The sequence below is a fragment of the Ictidomys tridecemlineatus genome, chromosome 5 (assembly GCF_052094955.1).
Source record: "Ictidomys tridecemlineatus isolate mIctTri1 chromosome 5, mIctTri1.hap1, whole genome shotgun sequence".
Taxonomy (NCBI): domain Eukaryota; kingdom Metazoa; phylum Chordata; class Mammalia; order Rodentia; family Sciuridae; genus Ictidomys; species Ictidomys tridecemlineatus.
Window position 1 is genome coordinate 32,899,865 of NC_135481.1, and position 12,970 is coordinate 32,912,834.

At 35.3% G+C, this 12,970-nt stretch overlaps 1 protein-coding gene across 4 annotated transcripts in view; it reads left to right on the forward strand.

Moving 5' to 3' along the window:
• Positions 1 to 247: 247 nt before the first annotated feature.
• Myef2 (myelin expression factor 2) overlaps positions 248 to 12,970 on the forward strand; it is a 40,158-nt gene continuing 27,435 nt past the window's right edge. For 2 of the 4 annotated variants that reach the window (XM_078049651.1, XM_078049650.1), the window contains exons 1-5: positions 249 to 544; positions 9,569 to 9,777; positions 11,015 to 11,067; positions 12,259 to 12,266; positions 12,371 to 12,464. In XM_078049651.1, the coding sequence (XP_077905777.1) occupies positions 384 to 544; positions 9,569 to 9,777; positions 11,015 to 11,067; positions 12,259 to 12,266; positions 12,371 to 12,464 (525 nt within the window). In that variant the 5' untranslated portion in view covers positions 249 to 383. Of the gene's footprint in view, positions 545 to 9,568; positions 9,778 to 11,014; positions 11,068 to 12,258; positions 12,267 to 12,370; positions 12,465 to 12,970 lie in introns of all 4 variants that reach the window. The other 2 variants (XM_078049652.1, XM_078049649.1) reach the window with 2 other exon arrangements.

Sequence of the window (12,970 nt, forward strand, 5' to 3'; positions counted from 1 at the left end):
GAGGCTTCTAAGTCGGTTTTGTAAGCGAAGACCCCATTGAGTGCCAGGTGACAAGGGGGATGGTGGTCAGAACCTACTTCCTTAGGGGCTTCGGGACTGGTCAATCCCTTCCTGCTGGTGCAGGGTCGAGGCAGCGAAGGCGTCCCTGACCTGGGTTCCAACCTCCTCCCTCATACTCCCCTCCCCCACCGCACTCCCACCCCCCGCACCCAGCTCTCACTATCTCCCAGTCGCCCAGCCTCGACCGGATCTCGCGAGATCCGGGCAACTGAGCGCTCGGGGCCTTTTCAAATCGGGATCCGTTACCGCTTCCCCGGCCGCCGCCATTGTCGCGCTCGGAGCCCCTCAGCGCAGGCGGCCGAGGCGGAGCCAGCGGCGGCGGGATGGCGGACGCTGACAAGCCCGAGGTGGTCGGGGCCGCTGGCGACGACAGCCCTCATCAGCTGCCCGCAGAGTCTCAGGGCGAACCGCGGCGAGAATCGCTCCCCCCGGAGCCGGAGAAGCAGCCTCCTCAGCACAGCAGTAGCTCCAATGGCGTTAAAATGTATTGTCTTTTCCTCCGGGGGCCGGGGCGAGGTGGGGGGCGGGGAGGCGGCCTGGGGGCCCGGAGCCGAACTGGGCCTGGATGGGGAACACCCGCCCTCCGGCCCCGGTCCGCCCCTGGGCCGTCGGCGGCGCGAGGAGCAGGTGCAGCGGGCCGCTCCTAGGCCCTTCGCTGCCTGCCGGGCCCCGCGGTTCGCGGCCCGGGAGTCGAGATGGGGGCCGCGGCTCGCGCCCCTGCCGGGTTTGTTTGCCCTAACTTCGCCTGGAAAACCGTTGAGCAAAGCTCGGTGACCGCCATGGTTTGCAGGAAAATGATCCCCCTATTAAAGGCCAGTAGTTAGTGTTCATCACTAGGGAGTATCTAGGGATGACATCATCGGACATTTCCTCTTAACCACATACGACAAATTTAAAAGGAATATCTCCTCTCTCCGGCCCCATCCCGAGTTTTTCAAGTGTACTGACTGTCGTTGTTTTCAGAAGTGTATATTCATTTCTGAAATGTTTTGTACCGAGAGGAAGTTTAATAATGTGTAGTTATTGACTCCATTGTGTTAACATGGAGTTGACTCGAGGTGCTTTAAAGGGGAAATGTGCTTCCCTGCCCACCTGGTGATGTTTGTCAGTTGTGCAGGCTATTTTAAAAAAACCTCAGTGTTTGGTGGCCTTAATTTTGGTAAATAAACAATGGTAAAATAAGATTTTTTTTAAATTGAAGAAAACCCACTACTATAAGGTTGAGTCTATCATTAGTATCTGTAAAGAATTGAGTTGACTCAACTCCACCACAGTTTCAGTTTATAAGAATGATACAGAGGCATGTTATGCTCCCCTCTTGTCATGTGGGGTGATATGAAGTTAAGCATTTATTTTCATATGCCTAGCTCTTTAAATCTGAAGTTGTAAGTACGCTAATAATTTAATGAAAACGCCCTTTTCCTTCTCTCAGATTGCACATATAAGGTAAATTCTGACTTTTTTCTTTTGTATGAAAATGTTTGAAATAGTATGATCCTACCTGGGCCAATCTGTGTTGGGGTTGATTGCAGATTAGATGGGATAGGTTTCTCCAGCTTCATTATTACAGCCTGGCTCTTAAGTGGGTTTGAATAGGCAGTATCTTCTGGACAGAATAGAGATGGCAGGTGTAAGAGATTGCAACTTTTGAATTTGTTTCTGCAAAGAAAGAAGGCAGGCACCTTGAGATATCAAGAAGTGAGTGAATCTCTTTCTCCACGTCTGCCTAAGTGTGGACTGTCAGGTGCTTGCATTAAAAATAGAATTGAAAAACAATAAACAGTAAACTTAACAAGTTGGCACCCAATATTTTTGGGTTCTGCCTTCATACATTTAACCAATGGTGAATTGAAAATATTACTCTCCTCCACAGAAATGTTTTGTCTGTATTGAACATATAACTTTTCTGGACATTATTCTTTGGACATTATTCCCTGAACAGTATACATCCTATACAACTGTTTACATTATATTAGGTATTTTAAGTAATCTAGAGATGATTTAAAGTATATGGGAGGTTTGTATAACTTACATACAATACAGTGCCATTTTATATAAGAGACTTGAGCAGCTCTGGACTTTTTAATCTCTTGGGGTAGAGTCAGGTCCTAGATCCAGGCCCACTTGGATACTGACGAATGACAGCTTAACATGGGTGTGCTACCCTTTTCTTCTTAAAAAACAAAACAACAACAACAACAACAACAACAAAAAACCCTTGAATTACAGAGAGTAGCACTAAAAATAGAATTGAAAAAAATCTTACACTTGGGTAAGATTAGTGTAGTGTTGGTACCAGTGAAGCTGACTTCTAAATCTCCATTAGATAAAGAACTCTAATCCTTTTTAAAGTCTATTGAAGGATAGGAAAAGAGAGGGGAGAGGTGGGAAAAAGAAGCTTTTTCTAATTTAGGAAGAGGAATAAAATAAGATAAAGTACAGGAAGTACAGGCCAATTTGTTCTATTTCTTTATTTTGTCGTGTTGGAAATTGAACTCGGAGCTCTCAACATGTTAGACAAGTTCTCTTCTACCGAGCCACATCCCCAATGCACTCTAAGGGATTTCTTGTAGTGTCTATTCCATAAGAAGGTATGATGGTCCAGCATGAATCATTCACACTTAACAACCAGAGATCTCAATCTCTGAACCAGTAGGATTTGTTAACAACCCACTACCATGTTTTTAATGATAGAATTTCTTATGTTGTTGATAAAAATGACCAATATTGCCTTATATCTGTTTAGAAAGGAGAGTGCCATTTGTCATCAGGATTTAAATGACTTTTGCTTCAGTTAATTCATGGTCATTGAGGGTAGAGACTATGTCTTATATACCTATGTACCTCAAAATCTTACATTTGGAAAGTTCCAGTGAATATTTGTTGAAGAAATGCAGAAATGAACCTTTACGATCATGGAACTCATAGAGAGGATTTAAATGGCATGTTTACATCTTTAAAGAAGAATTTGAAGTTATGTTTCCCTAGATTTATTCTTTTCCTTTATGCCAAATGATGCAAGCTTTTTTTTTTCTTAAAAGTGAATGGAAGGTAAACACTGATATTGTTAACATTGATTGTTATAACTCTTTATTATGTATATATTATTAATAAAACCTGGAAGTATATGGAGATTTGAGAGTTATTAAAGAACTTATAAAATATTAGGCATTAGGGCAAAGTGAAGTGTTTGCCAGTAGAATAACAATTTTTATCATATTAGGATTAAAGATTAGAACTGGGATTAGTTTTTTCTACCTTTATTTAAATATAATTGAAAAAATAAAAATTGTATTTAATGATGTTTTGATATACTATGAATACATTGTAAAATGGTTACCACAAATTAACATATCCATTACCTCATATAGTTAGCATTGTGTGTGTGTGTGGAGGGGATAAGAAAACATATAATCTACTCAGCAAATTTCAAGTGTATAGCAAATATATTATTATTAGCTATTATCACTCTATACTAGGTCTCCAGAATTTATTTATTTATCTTATAACTGAAAGTTTGTATCCTTAGACCAACATGTCTTATTTTCACCCATCCCCTGATGTCTGGAAACCATCCCTTTACTCTCTATTTCTATGAGTTAAGGTTTTTAGATTGCACATATAAGTGACGGTCATGCAGTATTTGTCTTTCTGTGTCTGGATTAATATCATTTAGCATAATGTCCTCCAGGACATAATATTCATCGAGATTGTTGCCAATGACAAAATTTTCTTTTTAAAGCCTGAATAATTCATTTGTGTGTGTATATGTGTGTGTTTACACACACATTCTTTAGCCATTCATTCATTAGAAATACAACACTTTGGGCTGGGGATGTGGCTCAAGCGGTAGCGCACTCGCCTGGCATGCGTGCGGCCTAGGTTCGATCCTCAGCACCACATACAAACAAGGATGTTGTGTCCGCCGATAACTAAAAAATAGATATTGAAATTCTCTCTCTCTCTCCCTCTCTTAAAAAAACAAAACAAAACAAAACAAAACAAAACACAACACTTAGGTTGTTTCCAAATCTGGCTATTGTGAATAGTGTAGTGAACATGAAAGTGCAGATAACTCTTCAAGGCAGTGATTTTTTTTTTTTTTCTGTGTATAGGGTTACTGGGTATTGAACTTAGGGGGACACAACCACTGTGCTACATCCCCAGCTCTATTTTGTATTTTATGTAGAGACAGGGTCTTACTGAGTTGCTTAGTGCCTTGTTGTTGCTAAGACTGGCTTTGAACTCTTGTTTCAGCCTCCTGAGCCTCTGGGATTATAGGCGGGCGCCATCTAAGGCTAAGACAGTGATTTTTATTTTCTTTGGATAAATACTCTGACATGTATGTAATTGCTAGGTCATCTGATAGTTTTATTGCTTACTTTTTGAGAAACTTTCATACCGTTTTTTCCATAATGATTTTACCAGTACACATTCCCACCAGTAGTGTATAACTTTCTCTCTTCCCATCCTTGCCAGTATGCATCATCTTTTGACATCTTAATAATAGTCTTCCTAACAGGTTATGTGATGCCTCATTGTGGTTTTGAATTGTATTCCCCTGATCATTAGTGTTGTTGAGCACCTTTTCATATACCTTTTAGTCATTTGCATGTCATCTTTGGAAGATTAATCTGTTTAGGTTCTTTATCCACTTTTTAATTAGGTTGTTTTTTGACGTTTATGTTTTGCTATTGAGTTGTATGAGCTCCTTATGTTTTTGATACTGCTCTTTAATAAATGGTTTGTGAATACTTTTTCCCATTCAGTAGATTGCCTTTTTGTTTTGTTGATTGTTTCCTTTGCTGGTCAGAAACTTTTTTGTTTGATGTAGTCCACTTGTTTATTTTTGCCTTTATTGCCTGGACTTTTGGTGTCATACCCAGAAAAGTCATTGTTAAGGCCAGTGTTATGGAGTGTTTTTCCCCTCTGTATTTTCTTGAGTTACATGGTTTCAGCTGTTATGTTTAAGTTTTCAATCTAGTTGGTTTGATGATTTTCATGTTTGTTCTAAGATAAGGATTCAGTTCCATTTCATTGAATACGGATATCGTCTTTTCTTAGCACTATTTATCGAAGAGACTCTCTTTTCCTCAGTGTCAAGTATTAGTTGACTGTATGTTTGCATATATTTCTGAGCTTTCTATAATCTTCCATTGATTTGTATGTATGTTTTTATGTCAGTATCTTATTGTTTTGATTACTCTGGCTTCATAATATAATTTAAATTAGGAAGTGTGATGTCTCCAGTTTTGTTGTTGTTCAAGATTGCTTTAGCTACTTAGGATCTTTTGTAGTTCCATATACATTTGAGATATTTTTTTCTATTTCTGTGAAAAATAGCGTTAGAATTTTAATAGGATTGCATTGAATTGATAGGTCATTTTGGATAATATGGACATATTTCTAACATCAGTTCTTCTGGTCCATGAACACAGAGTATCTATCCATTTATTAGTGTTGTCTTCAGTTTCTTTCATCATTGTTTTATGGTTTTCAGTGTCTTTCATTGCCTTGGTTAAATTTATTCCTAGGTGTTTTTTTGTTTTTCGGTGCTATTATAAATGGGATGTGCTGTTAATTTTTTGATAGTTTATTGTTGATGTATAGAGAGGCACATTCATTTTGGTATGTCGGTCTTGTATCCTATAATTTTACTGAATTAATTTTGGTGGACCCCTATTAATACATATTAATTATACAAGTTAATAGGTTTCACTGTGACATTTCCATACATGCATGCATCATACATTCATATGTCCACTCTCCCTTTTCCCCTGACTCCCTAACTGGTCCCTTTCCCATTGCCTAATAGTTTCTCTTCTACTTTTAGCATCTTTTTTCTTTTCTTTTTTCAAGGGCCACCGGGGATTGAACTCAGGGGCACACAACCACTGAGCCACATTCCCAGCCCTATTTTGTATTTTATGTAGAGACAGGGTTGCTTAGCACCTCGCTGTTGCTGAGGCTGGCTTTGAACTCGGAATCTTCCTGTCTCAGCCACCTGATCACTAGGATTACGGGTGTGCCCCACGATGCCCAGCTCTTTTTTCTTTCTTTTTGGTGAACTCTTTAATGGTTTTCTGTATATAAGATCACATTATTAGCAAACAGAGATAATTTTGTTTTTTACTTTCCAATTTGGATGCCTTTTGTTTTTCTTGCCTAATTGCTCTGGCCAGGACTTTTAATAATAAAAAGTTGAATAGTAGTGGTGAGAGCAGGCATCTTTTTCCTATTCCTGGTTTTAGAGGAAAGTTTGAAATTTGTAAAGTTCTTTTCCCAGATCTATTGAGGTGATCATTTTTTTTTTTTACCTTCACTTTGTTAATGTGTTATACCATGCTTACTGATTTGCATATGTTTATCCAGTCTTACATCCTTCTAATGTGCTATTGAATTCAGTTTGCTAGCATTTTGTTCAGGATTTTTGCACCTGTGTTCATCAGGGATATTGGCCTATAATTCTCTTTGTCTGACTTTGGTACACAGTAATGTTGGCCTTATAAAATGATTTGAAAGAGTTCTCTCATTCTGGTTTTTTGAAATAGTTTTTTTTAGTGTTTGGTAGAATTTTCCCATGAAGCTCTCATGTCCTAGACTTTTCACCGATGGGAGATTTTGAGTACTGATTCAGTCTCCCAGTCTTCCTTCTTTTTATTGGTGGATTGGGATGTCTGTTTCTTCAAGATTTGTTTTTGGTAAGTTGTCTGTTTCTAGGAATTTATTCATTCTAGATTTCCTCGTGGATAATTGGTCATAATAGGTTTGTATTGTCCTTTGTAGTTCTATGTGGTCAGTTGTAATTTCTCTTCTGTTTGATGTTGATTCTTCTCTTTTTTCGTTAGTGTCTGACTTAATATTTGTCAGTTTATCTTTTTTTAAAAAATAACTTTTAGTTTTGTTGATCTTCTATTTTTCTAATATATTTATTTATGCTTTGATGTTTGTTATTTCCTTCCTTTTATTAACTCTGTGGTTAGTTAATTTTTAATTCCTTAGGTGAAGTTAGATTGTTTTGAGATCTTTCTTTTTTTCTGTATATAGGCTTTTATCATTATGAATTTCCCTCTGGTGTTTGTCCTAGAACTGGGATTAATTCTGGATCTCATTATAGCATTATGCTTTTAAAATCACATATTAGTACTATGTTTCTACATTCAGTGTTAGATATTAAATTTTTTCAGAAATTTGTTATTATTTGGGAAGGAATAATTTAGTCTTAAAGAGCAGATAAATTTTTGTTTATTCTGGAGTCTTTTAATTATATTAAGAAGGAGGGGCTTGCAAAAGTGAATAGCTTGAGAATTAGAACATGGAATTCTGGAAATATTCTGGTAGCATCATTTCACTTTTTTTTTTTTAACTGTCTTTCTGTAGTGTATTTATGGCATAAAATTCAGGACTGGTATAATTATGGCTTAGTTTCTTAATCAAATCATCGTTCTAGCCCCTAAACTGGTATGCCTTCCATAGATAATTTATGTGTTGCAGATGAACAGCTTAGAGGTATTTTAAAGATGCTACAAATTGGGGGGAAATTACCGAAATTGCTCTCTTTGGCCATCCTTTAAGTAAATATTTTAAAGAAGAGATATAATATTACTACTTTTAAAATGGAATTGTTAGATTATTGTAAGCAAATGTTTACCACATTTATTAACCTCCACCTAGAACAGAACATTATATATCAGAACTTCATGCATTTTCACAATTGATTTCCTTCAGGAAGAAAATAGGGGGAGGGATATTTATCTAGAGATTTTATGGATAACTGCTCTCCTGAACAGAAATTTAATTATTTTAAAAACATACATTGAATTCAGCCTAAGCCTGTTGTGTAATTGGTCCTTTGGGGGATTAAAATGAAGGGGTTGTTGTTTCTTCTGTACCCAGGAACCAGAGAATAGACTTTTAACCTCTCACTATCATTTTCAGAATGCCACTGTGTTCTGACAGGGAGGTACTTTTCTGGAGTTGAACAGTTAAGAAGACCTTCTAAGTATTGCCATTGCTTACCCCCCCCCCCCCATTTTTACTGTCGAATTATAGTTGTACATAATGGTGGGATTTATTGTTATAAATTTGTACACACATACAATTGTATTATAATTCAGCCAATATTATTTCCCCCTCCCACCTTTCTTTTTCTTATTCTTCTCTATCATCTACATATGAGAGAAAAGATATGTAGGTCATGCTATTTCTGATGAGGGAATATGTTTGACAGTGAAGATATCCCTATCAAGGTCTGAAAAGGTGTCAAAATATGTTTGGTACTAATGTGTCTTTTTTGATTTTAGCAACTTTTCTGGTAGACCATTTGTGGTGGATTTTTTTTCCAGTACTGGGGGATTGAACCCCGAGATGCTTTACCACTGAGGTACACTCCTGGCTCTCCCCCACCCCCCCCCATTTTGAGACAGGGTCTCACTAATTGGTGAGGATGGCCTCAAACTTGCCAACCTTCTTTCTCAGTCTTCTGAGTTGCTGGGATTACAGGTGTGCGCCATCATACGTGGTTCTTGGAAATTTTTATTAGTATGTTTATAAAAAGTGCTTTAAAATTGATGTTTTGTTAATTAAATTATTTTAAATTCATCAGAGTAATGCCTTAAAAGAAATTTATTGTATTGTAACTTCTGTAAAAAAGATCCTTTTGAAAAGTAAATTGCATTTTAAAATATAAATCCAGATTTATATCTATAGGGTTTGTCTTAAGTATAAACCTATATGTTAAGTTTGATATGTAGCATCATAATAGTTGCATTGTGATTATAATCTCATAAATGAAATGCTTTTCCAGGTAGGCCTCATGAAAAAGATTTATCAGTCTCGCACATTTTGCATTCAGTGACTGCCTCTTTCCTCTACCCTATGCCCTCATCGTAGGTAATCTTACTAATAAAAAAAATAATTCTATGAAGTGCCTATTCTATTTTATTGCTTAAAACCCAGAAAAATTTTTAACATGAAGATATTAGGATACTTTATAAATTTTCTGCTTATCAGAGTTGGGAATAGAAAAATTTTGAATCTCAAGTGAATGTATAATATGTATATGTGTAGATATATAGCATAGCTATACATTTAGAGGAAGGTGAAATGGGAAGAAATTGTTAACCTTTAAGAGGTAAACTTTTCCAGTATCAATTTTAGAGTTTTTAACGAAGGCAGAAAGTTAATTTTTTATTAAAAGTGGCAGTTTTATATACTGTAGAATCACCCCCCCCACAGTGTCCAATAACACTTTATTAAGTATAAGTACATGGAGAGGAAAACTGAGTGATTTGAATGATTGTAGCTATTTACTGTGTGCCAAACCCTTGCTTTGAAAAGTCTTGGGTAATATCAAAGCTGTCAGGCTCACTTTCTAGTTGCTTTGCTAAGGTCTAGCTTAGTGGAAAGTTTTATGAAATGATAAATATGAATTATTTAATATAGACTTCCATTCTTAGAAGCACAAATGAGGGTGTTTTTTGTTTTGTTTTGTTTTTAAAATTCTTAGGGAGAATGATGAATCAGTGAAAGAAGAAAAATCTGACTTAAAAGAAAAATCTTCAGGAAATAAGAAGGCCAATAGATTTCATCCTTATTCAAAAGACAAGAATTTGGGCACTGGAGAAAAGAAGGGTCCAAATCGTAACAGAGTTTTCATTAGCAACATCCCGTATGACATGAAATGGCAAGCTATTAAAGATCTAATGAGAGAAAAAGGTAATTATCTCTGAAATAACCCACTGCTGGATGATCTTCATGTAGGAAGGGGAAGAAACTATGCAAAACTTTTTTATTCCTCTTAGCCACACAGACTCAAAAAAATTGATTTTTATTTCTTGATGTATGAATTAATCTTTTCCTCTTCTTTCACTTGACACAATTTCATTACACGATAGTATGGATAAAAGTATTTTTTTTTTTTTTGATATTTTAGTGGGATAGTAGTGAGCCAGCATTTGCATGCCATCAAGAATTTTGTTAAAGCGATTGCTTTGTCTAGTTGAAGTTTTTATAGATTTTTAAAGGATTATTGCATTAGTTAAGTAATACATTTAGAGTGTTAATGTATGAATAATAAGGTCTGATTATTTTTTTTCCAAAAGCTGTTTTGTTATTATCTTGATGGAGTCTGGAATCTGGCTGTGGAATTCATTTTGTTTGCATTGTCACGACTGCCATGATGCTGTCTTTGCAGTTCTATATTAAAATTGCGTTACTGCTGTTGCAGTTTTGTTTTCAGAATAATCTGAAAACCTTCATCTTATATACATGGTTGATTTTGGGGAAAAATAACTTTAATACTTGATCTTGTAAAAGATAGTTCTGTTATCTCTTGAAAAATTGAGTTTCAACAGTCCTGCAAATTATGTACTTGGCTTTGAGGCTGATCTCTTTAATAAATTAAAAAAAAATTGCATTGGTGTATTATCTGTTGTAAGGTGACAACTATTTGATTGGTTTTATTCATTGACTTTATTTAGAAAGTGTGTGGCTTGCTGTGAAGCATGACTTGTAAATTTAGTTTACTGATGGCAAACATGATTGAAGACATTCAGGTAGAAAGTCACCTTAAAACAGTTGTTGTGTGTAGGCTGATCAAAGTTATTTGAAAAGTGCCAATGTTGATGTTTTTTTTTAATATGATAGGCTAAGGGGCCATTTGTATGTATATGTGCATTTGTTCACCAACTATATCATGCTGGCCAAAATATGATCTGTAGTATGAATTAGGTTAATATGGTTGTTAGCTTTTTTTAGAGAATGTGGATGATGTACATTTCTGAAAATCAGTCAAATTTACATAGCCATTTGAGGAGGTATGTTGGTCTGGTTTTGATTGTTGGTGAATAATAGGTGCTTTTCTGTAGAGTTGTGCACAGGTGTGCAGTAAAGCAAGATATTGGTGTTTAAATGTATTGTTTCTTGGTATCTTCCTTTTGTATGTCTTATGTAGTTGGTGAGGTTACATACGTGGAGCTCTTTAAGGATGCGGAAGGAAAATCAAGGGTAAGTGCTGTGGGCAATATCTGCTTGAGGTGTAAAAGTTCCTCAGCAGTTTACTTTTTGTATAATACTTGTACCAGTTTTTGGAAACTTAAGTTTCATTTTGTTTTACTTTATTATGCAAGATTTGAGGCTTTATACTAGCAAGTTTGACACCTGTACCAACCAAACTAGCTGCCTGGAAGGGATGGGTTTTGTAAATGCTCATAAAGGGCATTCACTTTTCTAATGCTCTTAAGGTAATGCTTCTTCCTAGTCAATAAGATTTTAATATAGGATTTTTTTGTTGTATTTTGATGTCTTCAAGGATCTTTTAAAACTCACTGAATTGATAATATTCCCTAAGAGATTTATGAGAGACCTATAGCTAAAAGGTGTTAATTCAGAATGTATTTTTGAAACTTATTGAAAAGCTTAACTTGGTAGCCTACAGGACTATATAAGAGGCAGTGTTCTGCCAATCAGTATGAATGCTGTTGATGATTAAATCGATAGAGAAGGATTTGGTTGATAGTAGATTTTGATTTTTAGCAACAAGAGTGCAATGTATAGAAGAATACAGTGAAAAGTCCTTAACAGTGTTTAACTATATTAGCATAAACCAGTTTGAATACATGAGAAATAAAAACTTTGTCATTACAATCAAATGGAATTTTGAACAGTAATGACAAGGAATTGTTTTTAAAAAAAATGATTCTCTTCAGCATAGGTGATTTTTAAAAAAATATTTATAACTGGTTACTATTGTGTACAGCCAGTTTTAATCTAATAGAGAACTTTACTAAAATTATTATTTATTTTCGATTTTGATGTGATTAGATTTGAAAAATATATTATGCCCAGTGTTTCTATTGAAAATATTTGTGACTATGTCAGGTCATATACATGGGAAACTGGAGTTCCTCAAATTACTGTTGATTAATTTGTACAGGGATACTAGTTTTAACTTTTAAGAAAAGTCCTCTGGAAGTAAAAATGTACTCCAAGTTTTTACATGTATTCTGTTATTTCAATAGTTAGACTTAAAAATTTACAGAAAATTTATGATCACTTGCCTGGTGGTTAAAAAGATGAAAAGTGATTGCATTATTGATTATTTTTGGTAACTTAAATGTTAGAATCTGCTATTAACTTCATCTACTGATTGAAAACTTTTTTTCTTTTGCATATATTGACAAATCTACCTGGATATAGGGTTGTGGGTAAGAATTTTTTTTTTTTTTAAGTATCTTAAGTCAAATTAAACTTCTTATTGGAAGCAAATCTTAGTACATAAACATTTCTTATAATTTTTTTCCCCATTAAGTGTTGTTGAATTCAAAGATGAAGAATTTGTAAAGAAAGCACTAGAAACTATGAACAAATATGATCTTAGTGGAAGACCCCTTAATATTAAAGAGGTAAGATTCCTTATATTTGAAATTTGAACATTTGACTATATGATCATGCTTTCTTTGAATTTTCATTTTTGATAATGTATTTGTAATGTAAGCATAAATGCTTATTAAAGCATTATCTGTTAATAGTAGTCTTACTTGTATATGACTTCTTTTTGCCCTTAAGTAGGTACCTGTATTTGATTTATTCCAAGTTGTTACAGAGGTGCATAATTTTAGAAGAATTAAAGACTCACAAATTTAAGCATGACAGACTTTAGGTGCTGACTTTAATTGATTTAGATATTTTCAGTTTTTAGATTCTGTTGTTTGAGAAATAGAATAGATATTTTTGTAGTTGACAGTGAAATCTTGCTTAATAATGCATACATTATGGATTTGAATAAAATTGTTATTCACTTTTTAAAATGTTTTTATTAGTGCATTATAGATATACATAATAGTGAGGATCATTTGACATAATCACATATATGTATAGTGTAATTTGCTCCATTTTGGTTTCCAAACAC